The sequence below is a fragment of the Pipra filicauda genome, unplaced genomic scaffold (assembly GCF_003945595.2).
Source record: "Pipra filicauda isolate LSUMZ 115617 unplaced genomic scaffold, ASM394559v2 scaffold133_size2016399_pilon, whole genome shotgun sequence".
Taxonomy (NCBI): domain Eukaryota; kingdom Metazoa; phylum Chordata; class Aves; order Passeriformes; family Pipridae; genus Pipra; species Pipra filicauda.
In genome coordinates, this window is record NW_024103807.1 from 1,419,697 (window position 1) to 1,438,220 (window position 18,524).

Here is an 18,524-nt window from a genome sequence, read left to right on the forward strand (position 1 = left end):
CTTCTACATTTGCTGGCTTTTCTCCAAACCACAACATTTGCAAGACTGCAGTAAAACTGTAAGTTGTAAACCTGAACAAAATATTCACTCTACACATAGTCTATTAGCTTCTTATCTTAGATCATGCTGGCAGCATTGAACAGAGTCAGTGTGTGACGTGACTGCCTGCCTCAGTGCTGTACTCCTTCCTAAGAAGGCAGCTACTAATTACACTCAGTCCAGCACACCAGCAGGCCAGTCACCCACGACTCTCAGCCATCTGCTTCCCTCACATCAATCCCAGCAAATATATGGCCTTACGGGAGCGCAGGCAGTTTGCTGACTTGACAGAAACGTAACCTAACCATATGGAAAAGTTTCCACATGATCCCTGAAACCACTGGAAATTGGGAGTATCTTCTTATTCTGGGAAGGGACATCCCTGCTGAGAACCCATCCCTTGTTCTAGTGAGAGGGAGAATGCTTTCTATCTGACACTCCACTCCTTCATTCATGGCTATGCTTGCTCTTTCCACTACTGAAAATAGCCCTGAAATACTGAGCAGAGCTCTCTCCCAGGGTTATTGACTATCCCTGAGGGAAATCGTGGATTAATTCATGTCTGTAAACTGCTTAGTAAGGAAGGTGGGGAGGGCGGGGAAGTAAGAGATTTGTGTTAGGAATTGCTTCTCTGCCCAAGGTATCATTGTAGATTCCTGGTACCCCACCACTTAACACTGTGATCTATGGGAAACTATATGTCCCTGTTAATTTTTGGGTAGTTTACTGAATTTGTCAGACCCTTTCCCAAATCTTCTCATTCAGCGAAAGTGTGAGAGGCCAATGGGTCTGAGTAGGAGAGCAGGACTCAGCCACCTCATCTCTCCTGCACAGTCCTTTCACCCATGTTCTTTGCTGGACAGTGAGAAGAGAGCAAGGTCCCTCTTTCCTTCTGCCACCCTGCTTTTGGATAGACTCACAGAGAAGCACTTTCTCTTCACTTCTCTTTTTCTCTTCTCTTGTTTTCAGGCCTGAACGTGCAGGGCATGTTTGATCCCCATCACAGCACTTCACTCCTGAGTCTCTCCAGCTCAGTGACCTCATGCCCTCAGATAACCAGACTTCTGTACTGCTAATGCATCCCCAGTGTTATGGCAGACTCCAAGAACAAGCCTAGTCACGGTCCTTTGCTTTTCTTTGCTCTCTTGGATGATGCTCTATCTTATCTTTCATAAATAGAGGTGGGTAACAGCAAGGTGATTTCTGATTAGGAGACTACATCAGGCTCAGGGTCTGGTGTCACAGCAGTCAGGAAGAAAGAGGCAAGTGTCAGATGTGATGTCGATGGACAGGGAAGCTGAGGGCCAAAGAGCAGGCTGCCAGCTTGGAGCTCAGGAATTCAGCACTAAAGCATATGAGATGCAAAAGAAACAGATGGAGGAAATAGCAAGAACAGTGCAATGACAACACACGCTCACAGGGAACAGTCAGCAGCAGGAGGTCTTTCCTGTAACTGACAAAGGCAACAGAAAGAAACTGATTATTTCTCAGACCAGCAGCATGCTCTTCCTGCTGCTTTTATGGAAAACTGATGGACAGGATCGGCAGCTTTGCCAGGATCTGGAGCAACCAGCATGAGCTGGAAGGCCTGCAAGGGACCCTACTGAGGTAGAGAATTTAAGTAACCCTGCTGTAGCAAGCCTTCCTAGGACATGGTGCAGTGAACAGAAACTGTGCTCCCTCCGCGGAGGAGAGGCGCCTGTACTGTATCTCCCCATGTCCCCTAGCACAGACAGGCAGAGACAAAGTGTGACACTGACCTACTGGCCTCTGAGGCTGCCTTGCCTCCTCCTGGCACATGCCATTTCTCTCTGTTGTGGTTTAACCCTGCATCCAAGTACCACGCAGCCACCTGCTCACTCCACTCACCCATACCCTCCCGTGGGATAGGGAGGAGAATCATAAAAAGGTAAAACTATAGTAATGATAATCATGATAAAAGAATTAAACTCAAGAAACACAAGTGATGCACAATACAACTGCTCACCACCTGCTGATCACTGCCCATCCCCTCCTCAAACAGTGATCAGCCCCTCCCAGACAACTCCCCCCAGTTTATATACTGGGCATGATATTCTATGGTATGGAATATCCCTTTGGCCAGTTTGGGTCAACTGTCCTGGCCATGCTCCCTCCGAGCTTCTTAGGCAGTTCCTTACTGGCAGAATCTGGGAAACTGAAAAGTCTTTGGCTTACAGTAACCACTACTCAGCAACAACCAAATCATCAGTTGTGTTATCAACATTTTCTCATACTAAATGCAAAACACCAGCTACTAGGAAGAAAATTAACCCTATCCCAGTCAAAACCAGGACACTATCTCACAAGCAAGCCTCAGCTGGAGGAACGCCAGCATGAACAGAGTCTGTCCCTCCTAACCCTTGTGTGACATCTCCATCACACAGCCAAACAGAGCTCACAAGAATGAAACAAGCAGAGGAAGGGAGCAGCACCACAAAACAGATGATGACAAGGCAGGAGCAAGCAACTCAGGTTGGGGCAGCTCTAGCCAACATGAACACAAACACTCCCAATGCACACTCATCATCTGAACTTGCTCCTCGACACAAGATGCAGCTTACACAGCCTCCACCCTGGGCCCTGAATGCACTAACATGTCTTCATTGTCCTGAGCAGCCTCACCTGGGGTTCTACCCAAACTCCCAGCCCATGGGGGTTGGGGGGGTTGGATGTGTTTGCATTTAAGCTCAGCCCAGAGCTACTAGTCCCTGTCTGAGCTAAGTTGGAGGAGTAATGGTCTCTGTGCCTGACCTGTAGGCTGGTTTACCAGCTTGATCTCAGGCTTGACTTGCCTTGTCACCACAGACATGCCTGGCAATCACTGGGCTGATCCTGACCCAGCTTGACTACAAACTACCTCATCACCACAAACTTGCCTAGCTATCTCAATTTTTGGTGAAATTCAGCCACTGTGCTGGGCCTGCCTTGCTCTACATGATCAAGTACTGTGGCAATGGGCCATGGCTGGTGAGGGCCCTGGCTTGCTGGCCTCAGGAACACCCCTCTCACAGCTCTTCTTCTCCTAGTGTGCAACCAGCCCTTACTGCACCCTGACATCAGCTCTCCTGGTATGACTGCCAGGACAGCTGCACCATGAATGGCATCAGGGAACTCAACTCTTTTAAAAATAGCTGTGAGGAAACTGCTATCGGTTACTTTCACCTGAACTGGTTCCCCAATGCTGTTTGTGTAATCCCAGAAATGGGCATATAGGCACAATTAAGATAGCAGTATAAGAGCAACAGAAACCTGGGGCTGCTTAAGATAAGACTGCTGCCAAGAATGAGCCCTGTCACACTAGATCAGGCTTCACTACCCAGTTCAGAAACTCATCTCAGAGTAGCTTGAGTCAGATGTGTCAGCCAGAAGCCTCTCATCTTACTGTATGTGCCTCCTATATCAGATCTCACTCTGATCATGTAGTTAGAGCTTTTCTGATTCCCAGAATATAAGATCCCGCTAAACCTGCAGGGGGTTTTTCCTGCAGTTTTTTTTTCCTCAACAACTCTGTTGTTCCTGATTGCATCTCTATGTCCCGACTTTACGTATCTTCCTAAGATCATAGGTCCTAGGTTCCCATTGCAATGAATTCTACTGTCTGCCTTAATATCTGTGGATAATGTGGAAATGAGTGAAATGAAAGTCTTTAAATTTAAACTGAAAGTTGTCCAGGTATTAGTATGTTTAACTGTTTCTTTTAGTGACAAGCTGGTGTTGCAGAGGAATCTCAGAGGTAAGGAAATCCCAACCTATTCCATCTCTATAATACCATGCTACTGATTAGCCTTTGTTGTTATTGCCCTTCTGAATCTCTCATTGCTCTGCACCAATTTTTTTTTTTTTTTTTTTTGGTTTGCTAAAGCATGAAATGGCCTATATGCCATTGACTTTTAGTTCAAAGCACAGCCACATTTTTTCCTGTTTTCCTCGTGTTATACCAGAATGGCTTTCTATCCCATACCCTCCTGCTTCCAGGTGGGTAATACATCAGTTAAAGGCCCTGACATGATCTTTGCTCTGAAGTAACAACTTCCCTACCTTGATTATTGCCTCATGCTGCCTTGATTACTGCACAGGATTAGCCAGTGCTGAGAGGTCTCCCCCCTCACTAAATCAGGCTACTACGAAGGTAGTGAAGGGCCTTGAGGGGAAGCTGTACAAGGAGCAGCTGAGGTCACTTGGTCTGTTCAGCCTGGAGAAGAGGAGACTGAGTGGAGACCTCATTGCAGTTTCCAACTTCCTCGTGCGGGGAAGAAGAGACACTGATCTCTTCTCTGTGGCGACCAGTGACAGGATCAGAGGGAATCGCCTGGAGTTGTGTCAGGGGAGGTTTAGGCTGGATATTAGAAAAAGGGTTTTCACCCAGAGTGTGGCTGGTCACTGGAACAGGCTCCCCAAGGAAGTGGTCACAGCACCAAGCCTGACAGAGTCCAAGAAGTGTTTGGACAATACTCTCAGGCACATGGTATGACTCTCGAGGATGGTCCTTTGCAGGACCAGGAGTTGGACTTGAATGATCCTTGTGGGTTCTTTCCAAGTCAGGATATTCTGTGATTCTGTGAATCACTTCCAAATCACCACTCACTTGTGCCAGTGTGCCAGACGCGGTGTCCTGAGGTCGGGCTGCTGGAGCAGGTGCTGCCTGTAATCGCTGAGCTTTTTCCCCGGTAGAAGCTGACCCGCGGCAGGCACTGCCTCTTTGCTATTCTAAAGGGTCCTTATCTCGGTCCGGGCCCGCAGCGGCCCCAAAAGGACGGGCACGGCCAGAAGGGCTCCCTCAGAAGTGCCGGGTACGGGGCTGCGGGACCGCCGTGAGCATTCAGAGCTGAGGGGGGTCTCGGCGCGCGGAACGTCCCCGCTCGTGTTTAGCCTCCGGCGTGCGAAGACGATGCCGTGACACCCGAGCAGCAGCGGGCCGGCACCCGGGCGGCGGACGGGCTGCTCCGCTCCCGGGGCGGGGCGAGCCGGCCCGGCACAGACCAGTCGCGGCCGCGGCGCCGATTGGGCCCGGCCGGCTCCCGTCCCCGCGGGGGTGTCTGGGAAGGAGAGATCATGGCGGCGGAGCCGAGCAAGACGGAGATCCAGACTCTCTTCAAGCGGCTCCGGGCAGCGCCGGCCAACAAGGTAGCGGGGAGCGGCCGGGGGCTACCGGACCCTCCGTGCCGAGCTGCTGCATTGCGGCCGCGGTCTGCGCTCGGACCGGACCCCGGTGGGCTCCGGGCCGCGCTGCGGCGGCTCTTGGGGCGGCCGGGCAGCGGCTCTCGAGGAGGGCCCGGGGAGAGCCGGGGCCGCCGGGCTGCGGCAGCGGGTGGCGGAGCGGCAGAGCCGCCGCCTCAGCCCGGCTGTCCCTCTGCATTCGCTTTAGTCGTGCTTCGACTGCGGCGCCAAGAACCCGAGCTGGGCCAGCATCACCTACGGAGTCTTCCTGTGCATCGACTGCTCCGGTGTCCACAGGTCCCTGGGCGTGCACCTCAGCTTCATCAGGTGCGTGGGGAGCGGGGGCCCGGCCCGCGGTGCCGCCGGCAGGCCTGGGGCAGCCGTGCCTCCTTGCCGTGGGAACAGGCAGCGACTGGGAGACGAGCGATCCCTTCGGGTTGTGTGTGTCTCGCTCGCCGGAGGTTCTGGGTCACTGAACCCTTCCGAGACGGAGCTTCCAAAGCACCTGAAGTGGACCATCGACATGTTACTTTCGCTAAGCTTGCAGAAATGCTGCCTGGACTTTGACTTGTAGAAGCAGAGAGAGGAGTGTGTGTGCGGTGTGAATCTTGCCAGTAAAACAGCAGTATGGTAGTCTTTCTTGTAATGCTGAACAAGGCAAAAAGAGGAATATTATTTAATCTTTTCTGTATCAACTCAGCGGGAAAGATGGTTTTTGATTTTCAGTTTAGTTCTTTTTGGTACTTATAAAATTTAGCATTTTAAGTAATAGAACTGTGACCTTTACTTGTTCAGAGAAAAGTTGAGTAACTGATATGAGATGCACTGTGTCCCCTGACTTTACTTGGATGTTTTCTCAGTTGCTTTGTCATGTGTTTTGGCCTAATCCATCGGACGGGCTGAATATGAGTCTCTACATGTGGGATCTCATGTAGAACAAAAGTTCTTGGCTGTACTTTCCTAGCTCAAGCTCTGCCCTCTAAACAAGCAGTACAAGTGAGAGATCCTCAAAATTTGGATATTATTTGATGTGAAGCTGGGTTTTTTTCCTCACTTTAAAAGTTAAAATTAATTTTTTTACAGGAGCAAAGAAGTTACTAAGATGTTTTTTCCCTCTTTGCCTTATATACTCTGGGATAGTAGTGGGATATCTGACCATTCTAAGTTAAAGCTTGCTTTTGCATTTGGTATGCTTGTTCTTCATTAATAGAAATAATTGGTTCTCACACAGGTCCACGGAGTTGGATTCTAACTGGAACTGGTTCCAGCTGAGGTGTATGCAAGTGGGCAGCAATGCCAATGCGGTGAGGAGCCTCTGTGGGCATTTTGCTTGGTTTCCCTCTTACTAATCCACACCCTCTGTTTCTTGTACCTTTCCTTTGTGTGGCTTTATCAGTACCAACCTCACCTATTCTTTTTCTGGATAGCAAACTCTTCTGAAATGTGTAATGAAGGGGGAGGCGTTTGTCAGGTGTGCTTAGAGGTCAGACTGTGATCTTTGCCTGTATTGTTTTCTGATGTGCAGTTCTGTCATTTTCTTGCACCTCATTTAAATGAGGCACAGTCTTCTTAAATGATAGGAGTTAATAACACTCATCAGTTTGAAAGCTCATGCTCAGCATTGTGAATCAGAATCCTCCTTCTGTGGAGGATATAAATGGTTTTCATGAGCCTTTGTGGCCTGGAGTGAGACATCTTGGAGAAAGCTGATCAGTGAATGGTTGGTTCATGCTGTGTTCTCAGTATGTCATCCCCTGTCTCTGGGAAGCTTTCTTTTTCTATTGAGTTTGTCTAATGCATGCTTGAGTACGATCTAGCAGTCAGGAGACTGAATATTCTTCTCTTTTCAGACTGCTTTCTTCCGCCAGCATGGCTGTACTACCACAGATGCCAATGCTAAATATAACAGCCGAGCTGCCCAGATGTACAGGGAGAAGATCCGGCAGCTGGCAAGTGCTGCCATGGCCAAGTATGGCACTGATGTAAGTCTGAGCAGCTTGGCACTGTTATATGAGTAGTGCTGGATGCTGAGTCTTGTAGGATACCTTATTTTTTCCCTCTCCTCTCTTCAGCTGCTTATAGATGGACTGAGCGGAGCCCCTGGGCACTCCCCTGACAAGAGTGATGCTGATTTCTTTACAGAGCACACACAGGTGAGAAGAACTGCCTAAACCAGGCAGCCTTACTAGCTCTCAAATAGCCAGCTGTTCAATCAGGAGCAGTCCCACTTAGTTTGGAAGGACTCTAAATTGTATAATTAATCAGTAGTTACATGGAAGAACTAAGATTCAGTCATCTGTCTTGGACATAGTCACAGATTTCAGCGATCCCTGATGGGGCCTGTAATATCCATGTCTTTTGTTTTTAAGACCATCTTTACCTTCAAACAATACTCAGAGCTACCAGCTACTCCCTGGTAGTGTCTGCTGTGTTAATGCATAGTTTCTTTGTACAGTTTAAGCAAGAACTGGCTATTCCTTTGAACTTCTGGTTAGTCAGCTTTTCAGTGCACAGACCCTGGCAAAATGGATTTGGGCAACTGTCTGCACAGTGCTAGGCAGACTTTCTCGGGTGAATAGAGCAACGTGAGAATTGGCTGAGAATGGCAAATAGAGACAGTGGGAGCAGAGGTTTAATTTTTTCCAGGAAAACTCATTCACGCTTTCTTCTAGATTTAAGCTCATGTGCTTTAACCTGAGAAGTCCTCACAGTAGCCAACTGTCAGATGATGTTGTCATTCCTCTTGGTCTTTCATTCAGCTTAGCTTTCACTTTTTCTTTAACTTTTGTCCCTGGTAAGGGAATGTTGACTTGTTCGTATATTATCTTCAGTGAAGATATAGTCTGGAGTTTAGAACAAGTTTCCTTTGGCCTAAAATTGAATATGGGTTACCAAACCTGAAGTAAGTTCAGGATTTTCTGGTTCATTCATCTTCTACAAATCATTGGAATGAGCATCTCCTTGCAGTCTTCCAGTACCTGGGATGTAGCAGATGCCAGCCAGAATCTTGCACAGTCTTCCCCAGAGGTGGAAAAAGCAGCAAAGTCATCAGAAGGCAGTGAAGTGTCAAGTGAGTTCCTTGCTGAATTATTCTTTCCAAAGACATGCTTTCATTTCTGGGAGAATACAGTTCTCTACTGCAGTTGGAAGGGCTGAGTGGTTTGAAGGAGTGGAAGCTCTCTGCACTCTGTGATGTTTATTAAATTTGTGGAGACTTAAAAAACATTGCTATGTTTGGGATCAGTTCTCTGCTTTTCCTGAAATGCACGCAGAACTGTTTTGTGGATTTAGCTGCCCCGTTTTCCTGATTCCGGGCATAATTATTTGTTTAAACACTCTTCTCTATCCCTTGAATTGTGTGGTTCTGAAAATGACACATGAATATAGAGCAGAAAACTGTTTCTAGGCTGAATGATAAGGAAACCAAGAATCTGGGGGCATAGCTGTAATTTGAAACGGCTTTGTATATTTCCCAGCAGAGTGGTTGCTTTCTTTTACTGTGTTAAGAACACTGCAGAGAGAACAATTTGCTCTATGGAGACATAAAGTTGTTGTGCTTGGGAAACTGCATGTTTCAAGCTGTAACTTGATTTGTTTGTGGGGGCAGAGGAGCTGGAAGAGATGTAGTGAACCTGTGAACACACTGGGAAAAAAGGTGTTGAGAATCAATCCGCTGAATGTTTTCTTCTGGTTTTGTGCCCACAGATGCCAGCCAAGGCCCATCTATTGACTTGTTGAGCACATCTCCTAAAGCTCCTCTAGGTAAGTAAGACTCTTCACCATCTCTTTGATCAGTCTTGCTCTTATACCTTATGTTCAGTAGTAAGCTCAGTGGAGCTGGAACCAATGAGCCAATTTCCAGAATATCTAAAGAAGCTTATCTTCCTGTGGAGCCAGTACTAACTATGTTCCTGAACCCCAATGCCAAGCTACAGTTTGCTGGAGACTTCCTCCTCCTTCGGGCGATTGAGTTCAAAGCTGTTGCCTTCCCAAAAACATGTTTTTATTTTTTGAGCTTTGGACAAGACTTGGCATGTGCATATCAAGAACCTGGATGACCAAGGCCACATGGCTGTGGTGTTTGGTTTTTTGGTTTGTTTCCCCACAGAACCTTTGGAGACAAATGAATTTTTAGAATCAGAGTAATAGGGATTTGTATCTGATTCTCTCCTGCCATTACTGTCCTGGCTGCACACAAAGCATCTAACTGGAGCTTCTTTCCTTACTGGGAGCATGCTCCTTGCCCACAGTGGGTTCATTCTGGGTGGAAAGCCTGTGTCCTCGAGTGTCTGTTCATTCCCCATGTTTTATGTCTCTTCCTCAGACATGTCCATGTATCTATCAACACAAGGGGCTGCTCCTGCCAGAGGTAACTGGCTAACAGCTGGCCTGCACTGGCTGCTTGTGACAACTCTGCTTGCCCCTTCTGTAATTCTGCCTTCAATTCTAACTTAACTTCCTGTGCCTGGGGGGAGAGAATGACCCAAAGCTTATATGTGTTGTATTGGGATCTAAACCAGCTATTTCACATCTGTAAAGAGACCTTATTGACTTTTTTGTTTAATGTTTCCTAACAGTAAAAATAAAAACAAAAACCCTCAAATCAAATGTTAGGAACAGTGAGTGGAGAACAGTCTGGGATAGCATGAATGTTTTGAATCTTCTTATTTCAAAAACTTATGGTAAGACTAAAAAAGATACAGGAAAGGCTGTCAAGAATGATCTATGGACTAACAAAAGTCATGTGGCTGTAGAAAGTAAGGAGACACATGCAGAAGAAAAGCCCAACAAGGGTGATAAAAGATTTCTGAGCTTGGAAAAATGTCTTGGGCAGTCTGTCTCTGCTTTGTTCCTACCCTTTTCCCCAGGCATCTGCTGCTTGGCTGGACCTTGTCTGGTTTTACAAGTGTGGTATGCCCTCAGAGTCATAAGTGCAAGGTTTTGGGGAACCTTGTTGCTTTTACAGCTCGCTGCACTTTAGGTCCATTTTGTTGTTGGAATGTTCATGTAAACATGACTTCAGGGTTCTTGCTGCTTTGTCCCTAAGGCATTGGTGAGGCACTGTCCTTCATATGCCTCTGAAGCTGCATTTTCTTGAATTTGTGTATGGAATAAATCTAGTCTTTCTCTAACTACCTGATCCCTACTGGATGGGGTCACCTGCTGCATAACACTCAGAGGAGCTATTCACAGTTCTTAATTCACTTACAAGTTTCTTCAGCAATGGACATGCTTCTTTAGGCCAACAGCCTGCAATTGTGGAGCTTCTAAGTGCATCTTACTTATCTGGGTGAAGGCACCCAGTCTTCTGATGTAAAGTGCATGGTGTGCCCTGGACGCAATAGCAGCTGGACTGTGGTGGATGTTCATGTTGCTGTCTAATTTTGGCTTTTTAAATTAATTCACTTCTGCTTATTTGCTGCTTCCCTCCTCTTGTAGAACTTAAATCCTCCCTCATTGGAAAGAAGAAGCCAGGAGCTGCCAAGAAAGGGGTATGTCTGAGCTCTTGTTTTATGGAGAGGCATGTCTCATATTACTGCTGTCCTTTCCCTGGCCCTTGCTTTCTGCCCTTAACAAAGCTACATACTAAGAGATCCGTTTGGGGAAGGGAGAGCTTAGACAGCTTGTATATTAATGCACAAAAAATTTAGGTTTTGGATCATTACTGGTTACGGTCTGAAGTGTATGTGGCTGAGCTGTTAGTGCTGGCCACTGGTGGGTTAACTCTTGGGTGTTCTTCCATACTGTGTTGCAAGCTCTTTTGGGTCTGTAGGTTGTGACTACACAGGGAGACTGAAGGCCTGATCAGTGCAGCAAGAAGTAGGATTCAGGTTTTCTTCTAGAGTGAACAATCTAGGGTGAAGAAATCACAACTTTTTGTTTTGTTTTTCTAGTTGGGAGCAAAAAAAGGTCTTGGAGCCCAGAAAGTAAGCAGCCAGAGCTTCAGTGAGATTGAGCGACAAGCCCAGGTGGCAGAGCAGCTGAGGGAGCAGCAGGCAGTGGAGTCCAGGAAACAAGCCGAGGAGTCCATGTAAGTGCCCTGTTTGGGATGAGTACCTTGCATATGTAAGGCAGAAGTAATATGAGGTTAATGCTGTTCATCGTAGGACCACCTAATGTGAGTACAGAACACATTGCATTACAGGAGGAGCAGTAGCTATAAGCCAGTATGGCCCTTGTAGCAGGGCACAAGTTATACTGACATATTTTATTCAAATTATCATCCCTGGAAGAGTTTAGGGAGCAGATATGCAAGTATTTTGTGTTTCTATTCACCTTTGAACAGGACTAAAAAAGGCAAAGGCCGAACTGGATGGGTCATTCTCATGGTGGGGAGGGGAAGACAGATGCTGCAATGCTTACAGTAAGGAAATCATGGTTAGCCAGAAGAAGAGTTGAATCTCAGGGGAGGTGAGATTGGAAAACAAGCAGTAGCTTTTGTGCAAGGATTTTGGCAGAGCTGTTCTGAAAATGGCTGTTTTGATGGGTTACTCCTCCACAGCACGGGCAGCAAGGGAGGGTAATGAGCTGGTACCCACCATACCTCTCTCCTTCAGAGTTGCCTCAATGCGTCTGGCTTATCAGGAACTGCAGCTTGATCGGAAGAAGGAAGAGAAGAAGCTTCAGAATCTTGAAGGGAAGAAACGTGAACAAGCAGAGAGGCTGGGCATGGGCTTGGTGTCCAGAAGGTACTTGGCTGTGGATGGCATAGGACAGACAGGTGTCTTAGAAGCACCCTGCTCTGGAAAAGTTTCTTGAAGGCAGTAGCTTGCTCTTGTAACAGATAAGGAGATGATTTTATTAAAGAGTTCATTTGCTGGTCTAGATCTAAAAATGCTTCAGGCACCAGAAGGAATGGGCACTTTGTTCAAAGGTTCTAGTTCTCATCTGAGCTTTTCCACAGATGTGGCCTGTCAGTGTCTAGCTCTAGAGCCCTGCTGCTTGACAGATGTCTCCCTGCAGGATCCTTCCTTTAAGAAGGTAGCTCAAGACTTCTGAAGGAGCATAGATAAGTGGTGAAGGGGGCTGACAATCCCAAAGCTCTCCCTCCAGGCTTGTGGCACCTGTCCTGCCTGCCAGAAGGCCAGATTCAGTTTTGAGGCAGACTGGTTGTAGGGGCTGGATGCTGTCAGACCCATCAGCCCTGACTGCCTGTTTCCTGTGCTAGTCCTGTTTCACACTCGGTGATGGCTGAGATGCAAGTAATTGAGCAGGAGACGCCGCTGGGAGCAAAGTCTTCCCGCTCTCAATTGGACTTGTTTGAAGATGGTGGAAGCTTCACATGTGGACCCCCCAAGTAAGACTTGGCTTCGGTGTAGTCTTTGGCTTAATCCTGAATTTTATGTCTGGCCTCAATTAACCTATTTTTGATAGGTACAAATACAGTCCCTTCTCATTTGAAGATGCATTTGGTTCACGATGGGAAACAGACTCTTCATGGGGTATGGACAAAGAGGAGGAACCTGAGGTGACTGTTTCCAGTATTCGGCCAGTTTCAGAGAGGTAATGCTTGCCACTGCTGCTGGTGTACCTTGTGTCCCTTGTGTGTGGGACAAAGTGATAAGTCTGGGAGCTGTGGGAGAGATGCTGCTGTGTTACAGCAGGAGCCTTGTGCTACAAAAGATAACTTGCACAGACAAGCCCAAGAAAAAGGGCCTTGAGTGAAAGGGCCTTAGGCACTTCTTTCCCTATCATATCCCTAAGTTTGATACAGCCTCTATGGTCAAGTGCTGGCTGTCCTGAGGTGGGCAGAGATGGTAGCTAGCACTTGAGGATTTCTTGCTTTCCTTTAATCAGATGGGGTCTGAGACAGAAGTCTGATTCTTTACTGTGTTGATGAGCTTAAGCTGACGTGTCTTTTCTTGTTTCCTTAGACCCACCAGTAGGCGGGAGACTGAGAACAGGCCATCCATTGTGGAATCCAATGAAGCTCGGCAGAAGTTTGCAGGGGCTAAAGCTATCTCTTCAGATATGTTTTTTGGGCGGGAGGCAGATGCTGAGGTAGATGTATTCTGCAGTGCTTATGCTGCTACAGCTCTGGCTTTACCTCCTTCTGTTTGCTCAGGTCCTACTTTATTCCTTTCTTTTATAACCTTTTTATTTTGTTTTCTGCTGCAGTACGAAGCCAGATCCCGACTGCAGCAGCTCTCAGGCAGCAGCGCCATCAGCTCTGCAGACCTGTTTGGAGAGGCTGACAATGTACACTCAGGTTTGTTAGCACTCGGTGGTTTGAGGAAGGGGGTCAGGGTGCTCTGGAGCTGAGAAACTCCAGGCTAACTGCTGCTGGTTCTTGCAGGTGGCGTGTCTATTGGAAATGTCCTGCCTGCAGCTGACATTGCACAGTTCAAGCAAGGAGTGAAATCCGTTGCTGGCAAGATGGCTGTCCTAGCCAATGGGGTGATGAACTCCCTCCAGGTGAGGTTACACTATGGCACCTTCAGACAGGCTCTTGTCATGGTCAGGGACCTTCACAATAATCTTGCTTCTACTGGAATTATTGTTGTCTTCTTAAATTATGGGGAAAGTCCCAGGTAGAGACCGGTCTTTTATAGCTGACAACTACAGTACAATAGCTGAGCAATGCCAGGTGGCCAGTGAACTCTACTTGGCCATCTTACTCTCCTGCTGTACAGGACGCCTTGTTATGTCAGATATGCCTTTTCCACAAATTCCAGGCAGAACTTAAAAAGTTAAGATCATTTTACCTTCTGCCTTTGCATGGTGTCCTATCTAGGTAACCACATACTGCATTGAAATACCAAACACCCCAATTTCTTGTTATTGGTCTCTGGATTTTGCATGAAGGTGTTGTAGCATGGTGTTTTCTTTTTTCCTCCAGGATCGTTATGGCTCATATTGATGACCCCAGGGACTGCAACTCAAAGGGAAGCAAGCAAGAGGCACTGATGCCACCTTTGTCTGGAGTAAACTCCGCAGGACTGTCTTATTATCTGGGTTGGGTGGGGAGGGGAGAAGGTAACCGGAGGGAGTCAGGACATGGCTGTTCCCAGGATGCTTTCTGAATATCTCTGGATTCCACTCTATTAAAATTCAATGTGCCCTCATACCCACTGCTATCTACTAGCCAGTAGAGACAGGCCTTCTTACAAGGTTAACCTCACTGTTGTAAAAGATATGACAGGAACTCCTGGACTGCCCTCATCAGTGCTCCTGTCCTTCTTGGCCCATACCTTAACTCACCAAGTGACAGAGGAAAGGGGAATGCTACTTTTCTGAACATCACGTGATATGACTTTTTTGTTCTGCTCAGTGCTCCCAATCCATGGTGCTGTGGAGTCCTCTGTATTTGCAGGGTCTGACTTTTGCCATGATATGGTCCTTTTTACTGTCTTCTAAACCAGCATATATAGATGCAGAAGAAAAAAAACTTTTTAGCTTCTAACTACATCATCAGCAAGAAAGGCCCAGGTAAAGAAGTAATTTACTGGATCCCTGGTTATTTTGTTGCCCAGGTTTGGATGGAGGTCAAAGTACTGAGCCTCTGACATCACCATGAGATGCAGCAGTGAGTGAGGACTGTCATTTTAGTCCTGTTCAACTGCTTCTGACTCTGTTTTTAACAAGAGCATGTTTTTCTCTTCCTTGGACTATGGTGTTGAGGACTAGGTAGTAAGAAAAAGGGTGGGAAAGGGCTAGTTACACACTCTTAGTAATACTAAGAGGAGAGGCTGAGGCTGTTCTGAAGCCTTTTCTGTGGGACTGGGCTTCACCTCTCCTGCTCATTGAGGGGCTGTAGCAGCTGCTGGGATGAGGAAGCGTTACTCAGCTGCTCTATGCTGATGTTTTGCCACCCAGGGCCACTGTGATAGGGCAGGAGGGGGGTAAGGGTTGGTTCTTCCTGTGGCTTTGCCACATGTGTCCCGGCACGAAGGGGCCAGAGCTCCAGGGAGTGACAGTGTTGCCACAGGGTGAGGGCAGGAGTTCACGGGCACCTGCATGGCCACAAGTGCTGCCCCAGTGCTCAGTGATGCTTCCCCCAGGCCATGCCCCAGGCAGCACCTAGAGGAGGGGCCAGGGCAGCCCAGAAGACCCAGATGCAGCAGAGGCCTGACACAGCGTGCTTTATTGCCGGGCTGTCACAGCCACTCACCGAGCTGGGAACGAACACACAGATCATAAATAATATAACTTATAATAAATAATTTCTCCCACTACCTCCACAGGTGGAGCTGTGGTAAAGACTGAGCAGTAGTTATGGAATTCGTCTTAAAGCAGCTCCAGCATGTGTTGAATCCACAGCAGAGGGCTGGTACAAGCTTTGGGTTACCAGCTCCTGGTGGCCCATGTAGCAGCACTTTATGACCAGGAGGAGCAAGGAGGCTCCCAAAGACACGTGAGAAACTGAAGTTCCCCAGGAAATAACTAGTCTGTGCAAGCTGGGGCACAGGAGCTGGGCTAGACAAAGTGTTTGGATCTGTGGAAGTCAAACTGCAGAGCTAGTTACCATTAATGCAATGCTACACTACTTATTTTTGTAGTTGTAAGGGCTACGTGATGCTGCTACAACAATGCCAATATCTACAAAAAACCCCAGTTGGATCTCATTTGAGAACTGCTTCCTTCTCCCTTAGTGCTTCTGCCGACCCAGCCCTAGCAGGTGCTCTATATACTTGCAAGCCACACCACCTGTGGCCAAGGAATTTAAAGACTCCCTCTCCCCTCCCGTCTCTCTGAAACTCACCATTTCAAATGACCTTAATATGCCATTGGAGGCAGTGGGAGACCTCACAGAATGGAACTCGGCACAGCAGCAGAGCCTGAGAGCACCATGCAGTACTTACTGCAGTCTAGCTTATTTGCTGTATTTGCTTTGGCCAGTCTTGGACACATGGAGGAAAAAGCACAGAGCAGACACAGCTGGCATGGCAATATCTAAGCTGCCCTTTTCTAGGAACTTCAGGAATTTCTCTGCTTTTGATCATATGCAGCTGCAGCTTTAGTGGGAATAATTACAGTGGAACACAAGTGCAGAGCTGCTGCTGGCGATTTAACCACTCTGTTGTCCGGGCCAAATCTGAACAGAGCTACACAAACAAAACACTGGCAAGCAGTCTGTGCTAGTGCTCCCACTGCTTCAGTACCTGCTGAACCGTGAGGGAGAGCCCGGTGAGAGCATACCCAGCTGTTTCTAAGTGGCAGCAGAGCTGGCATCTGCTGGCTGGTCTTGCCTGCCAGCAGGGGGAAGCATGACTCTGCAGCTGTAAATGGCTTCTGCGGAGGAGCTATTCTTGCACAAATTTGGAGCTAGGAAAAATGCAAGCTCTTCCTGGGAAAAGATGGGTGAACCTGATACTGGGGACTAGCACAGCCACACGCACACACTGGTGATGTAGACAGAACCCTCCGTCAGAGCAGATGCTCTGGGAAGAGGTACTGTTCCTGCAGTGGGTTCTGGAGAAACCCAAGATGGGAATGGTGCCCACCCTCACAACCTTCAGTTTTCAGAGGAGTCAGTTTCTTCATTGGAGCCTTCGCTCTCAGCATCCATTTTTCGCCGATGGTGTAGAGGTTTCCAGGGTGAGTTAATCCTGGGTAAGTTACGGACAGGCACATTAGCTGTGTCCCCGCTGGAGCTGGCAGGACTGGACATGGAAAGCCCTGAAATCTGAGCTACCCTGAAAGAGAAAAGACAAATGCTAGGCAACCTGACTTGTCATCTCCAACCTTTACCACAGCACTTTTGGAGTGAACCTGGGAGGCAGACTTACACTAGCACAGGGATGGAAAGATGTTCACATCACAGAGGGGGAACACCTTGCACTGGTACATCCCAGACATACTATGTGAATCTTTTACTGTTTAAATATATCTTCTGATATGAGCCTATGTCCTCCAACACTCCTAGTTTTCACCATCCAAACAAAATTTCCCTGTTCATTAGACTGCTGCTTCCTCTCGGTCCCACTCGTCCCCTCTGCTTCTGAAGGCTCTTCTAAGGATTTTGTTAGGTGCACCAAAGCACCCCAAAAAAGAAACCCTCCCTGCTCAGGCTGCTTTTTTAGCTCCTCTATTGTTTTATAGTAAAGCAGAGGAACAGGGACAGTACTTTATTACACTGTTCCACAGCATGCTTGCTACCTTTAATCCGTTGCTTTCCACTTACAATTTCTCAAGTTCCTGGTCCATGGCAGGGTCCAGAAACAAGTCTCCTTTATCTGGTAAAGCCCCTGGGGAAAGAAAATCGATGAAAGAAAGTATCAGAGCAGATTTAGGGTGTTCATTTTTAATGAAAAGTGTTAAAGTCATAGCAGCATCCCAGCTCTGTCCTGCAAGACAGAGAAGACTTCTCCTTACACCTATTAGAGAAATGGAAACAATATTGAGGATCATAGACAGATAAAGAATGATGATTCATTTTCTGTGCCTTTCACACAAGCTGTAGCTGAGCTCACACTAAATGGGGGGCAGCATCAGTAGTCTCACTTCTCACAGCCCTAAGTATTGGCAGCTTTTGTTCATTATACAAAACTAATGACTACTGACTGTCAGGGAGATGGCAGTCTGTCAACTTTAGGCCTTTGCTCATTGCCCTATATAGTCACCAGTCCCAGATCCTATCAGAGCAATAGATGTGGTGGTGTCGGTGCCACAGCCTGAAACATGCACTATACCACCCAGGGAGATGTATATTTCTGTGCCACCTGCCTTTCTTGTGGTGCACTGAGGTTGGGGATCAAAACACTCCACCAATGTAAAGCTATTGCTTTCCTTGCAATTCAGGAAAGTCAGGCCTGACTCTGGTGCACATTAAGTCTACAGGAGTAAGTGTGGATGAACTGTGCTCTAGCATTGCTTGTCTGGGTGTAAGCATGAATGGCTGGGCCAGTATTTGGGTACCCCGTCAGTATAAGATCAGCATGCTCCTTTTCACATTAGGAACCCTATTCAAGATGAAGGATGTGGTATAGTTCAGGACTAGAACAGCTGGTTGATCATCCTTGCCCTTCTCTGAAAGGACACTGGCACCTCAGAAGAGCCCAGAAAGGAAGATGGGGCTCTTAGGAAAACCCTCCTTCCTAATTTTTTAATGAACTCCACCTTGTGTAGGGGTCACGTGAGGGTATGATCAGCCAGCACAGAAATGATGAGAATTGCCTACCAGAGCCTGGACAGTGCCACTGCACACCAGGACCAAAAAAACCCATTTGGTAATCTGTACCAACAGTGCAGTGAAGAATGCTCTTGTTTTTCAGGAGACCGGGGTGCTACACGCAATACCTTTGGGAAGGGGCTTTGTACTCCCTGTGAGGACACAAAGCTGTTTTCTGGCCCTGGCACCTTTCCCT

The 18,524-nt window shown here is 47.5% G+C and overlaps 3 protein-coding genes across 5 annotated transcripts in view; 1 reads left to right on the forward strand and 2 right to left on the reverse strand.

Annotated features, from left to right (window-relative positions):
- Positions 1–5,011, reverse strand: part of DDB2 (damage specific DNA binding protein 2) — a 51,227-nt gene extending 46,216 nt beyond the window's left edge. For both annotated transcript variants that reach the window (XM_039378286.1, XM_027719494.2), the window contains exon 1: positions 4,646–5,011. The gene's annotated coding sequence lies outside the window, so the exon portion shown is untranslated. The remainder of the gene's footprint in view (positions 1–4,645) is intronic.
- Positions 4,990–15,392, forward strand: ARFGAP2 (ADP ribosylation factor GTPase activating protein 2). The gene is made up of 16 exons (XM_027719505.2): positions 4,990–5,184; positions 5,426–5,544; positions 6,449–6,521; positions 7,068–7,199; positions 7,290–7,370; positions 8,185–8,287; positions 8,923–8,979; positions 10,657–10,709; positions 11,112–11,248; positions 11,775–11,906; positions 12,386–12,514; positions 12,592–12,720; positions 13,092–13,218; positions 13,336–13,426; positions 13,514–13,632; positions 14,057–15,392. Exons 1-16 carry the CDS (start codon positions 5,113–5,115, stop codon positions 14,075–14,077), a joined length of 1,575 nt encoding a protein of 524 aa, XP_027575306.1. The 5' UTR covers positions 4,990–5,112; the 3' UTR covers positions 14,078–15,392.
- Positions 15,274–18,524, reverse strand: part of CUNH11orf49 (chromosome unknown C11orf49 homolog) — an 81,928-nt gene continuing 78,677 nt past the window's right edge. For both annotated transcript variants that reach the window (XM_027719520.2, XM_039378292.1), the window contains 2 exons: positions 17,342–17,405; positions 15,274–16,853 (listed from right to left, as the gene is read on the reverse strand). In XM_027719520.2, the coding sequence (XP_027575321.1) occupies positions 16,673–16,853; positions 17,342–17,405 (245 nt within the window). In that variant the 3' untranslated portion in view covers positions 15,274–16,672. The remainder of the gene's footprint in view (positions 16,854–17,341; positions 17,406–18,524) is intronic.

Bases quoted from the DNA above. Each gene is read 5' to 3' on its own strand.
- ARFGAP2 (XM_027719505.2), top strand. From the start codon at position 5,113: ATGGCGGCGGAGCCGAGCAAGACGGAGATCCAGACTCTCTTCAAGCGG. The intron at 5,545-6,448 runs GTGCGTGGGGAG...GTTCTCACACAG, and splicing joins GTGCACCTCAGCTTCATCAG to GTCCACGGAGTTGGATTCTA. The intron at 12,721-13,091 runs GTAATGCTTGCC...TTGTTTCCTTAG, and splicing joins ATTCGGCCAGTTTCAGAGAG to ACCCACCAGTAGGCGGGAGA.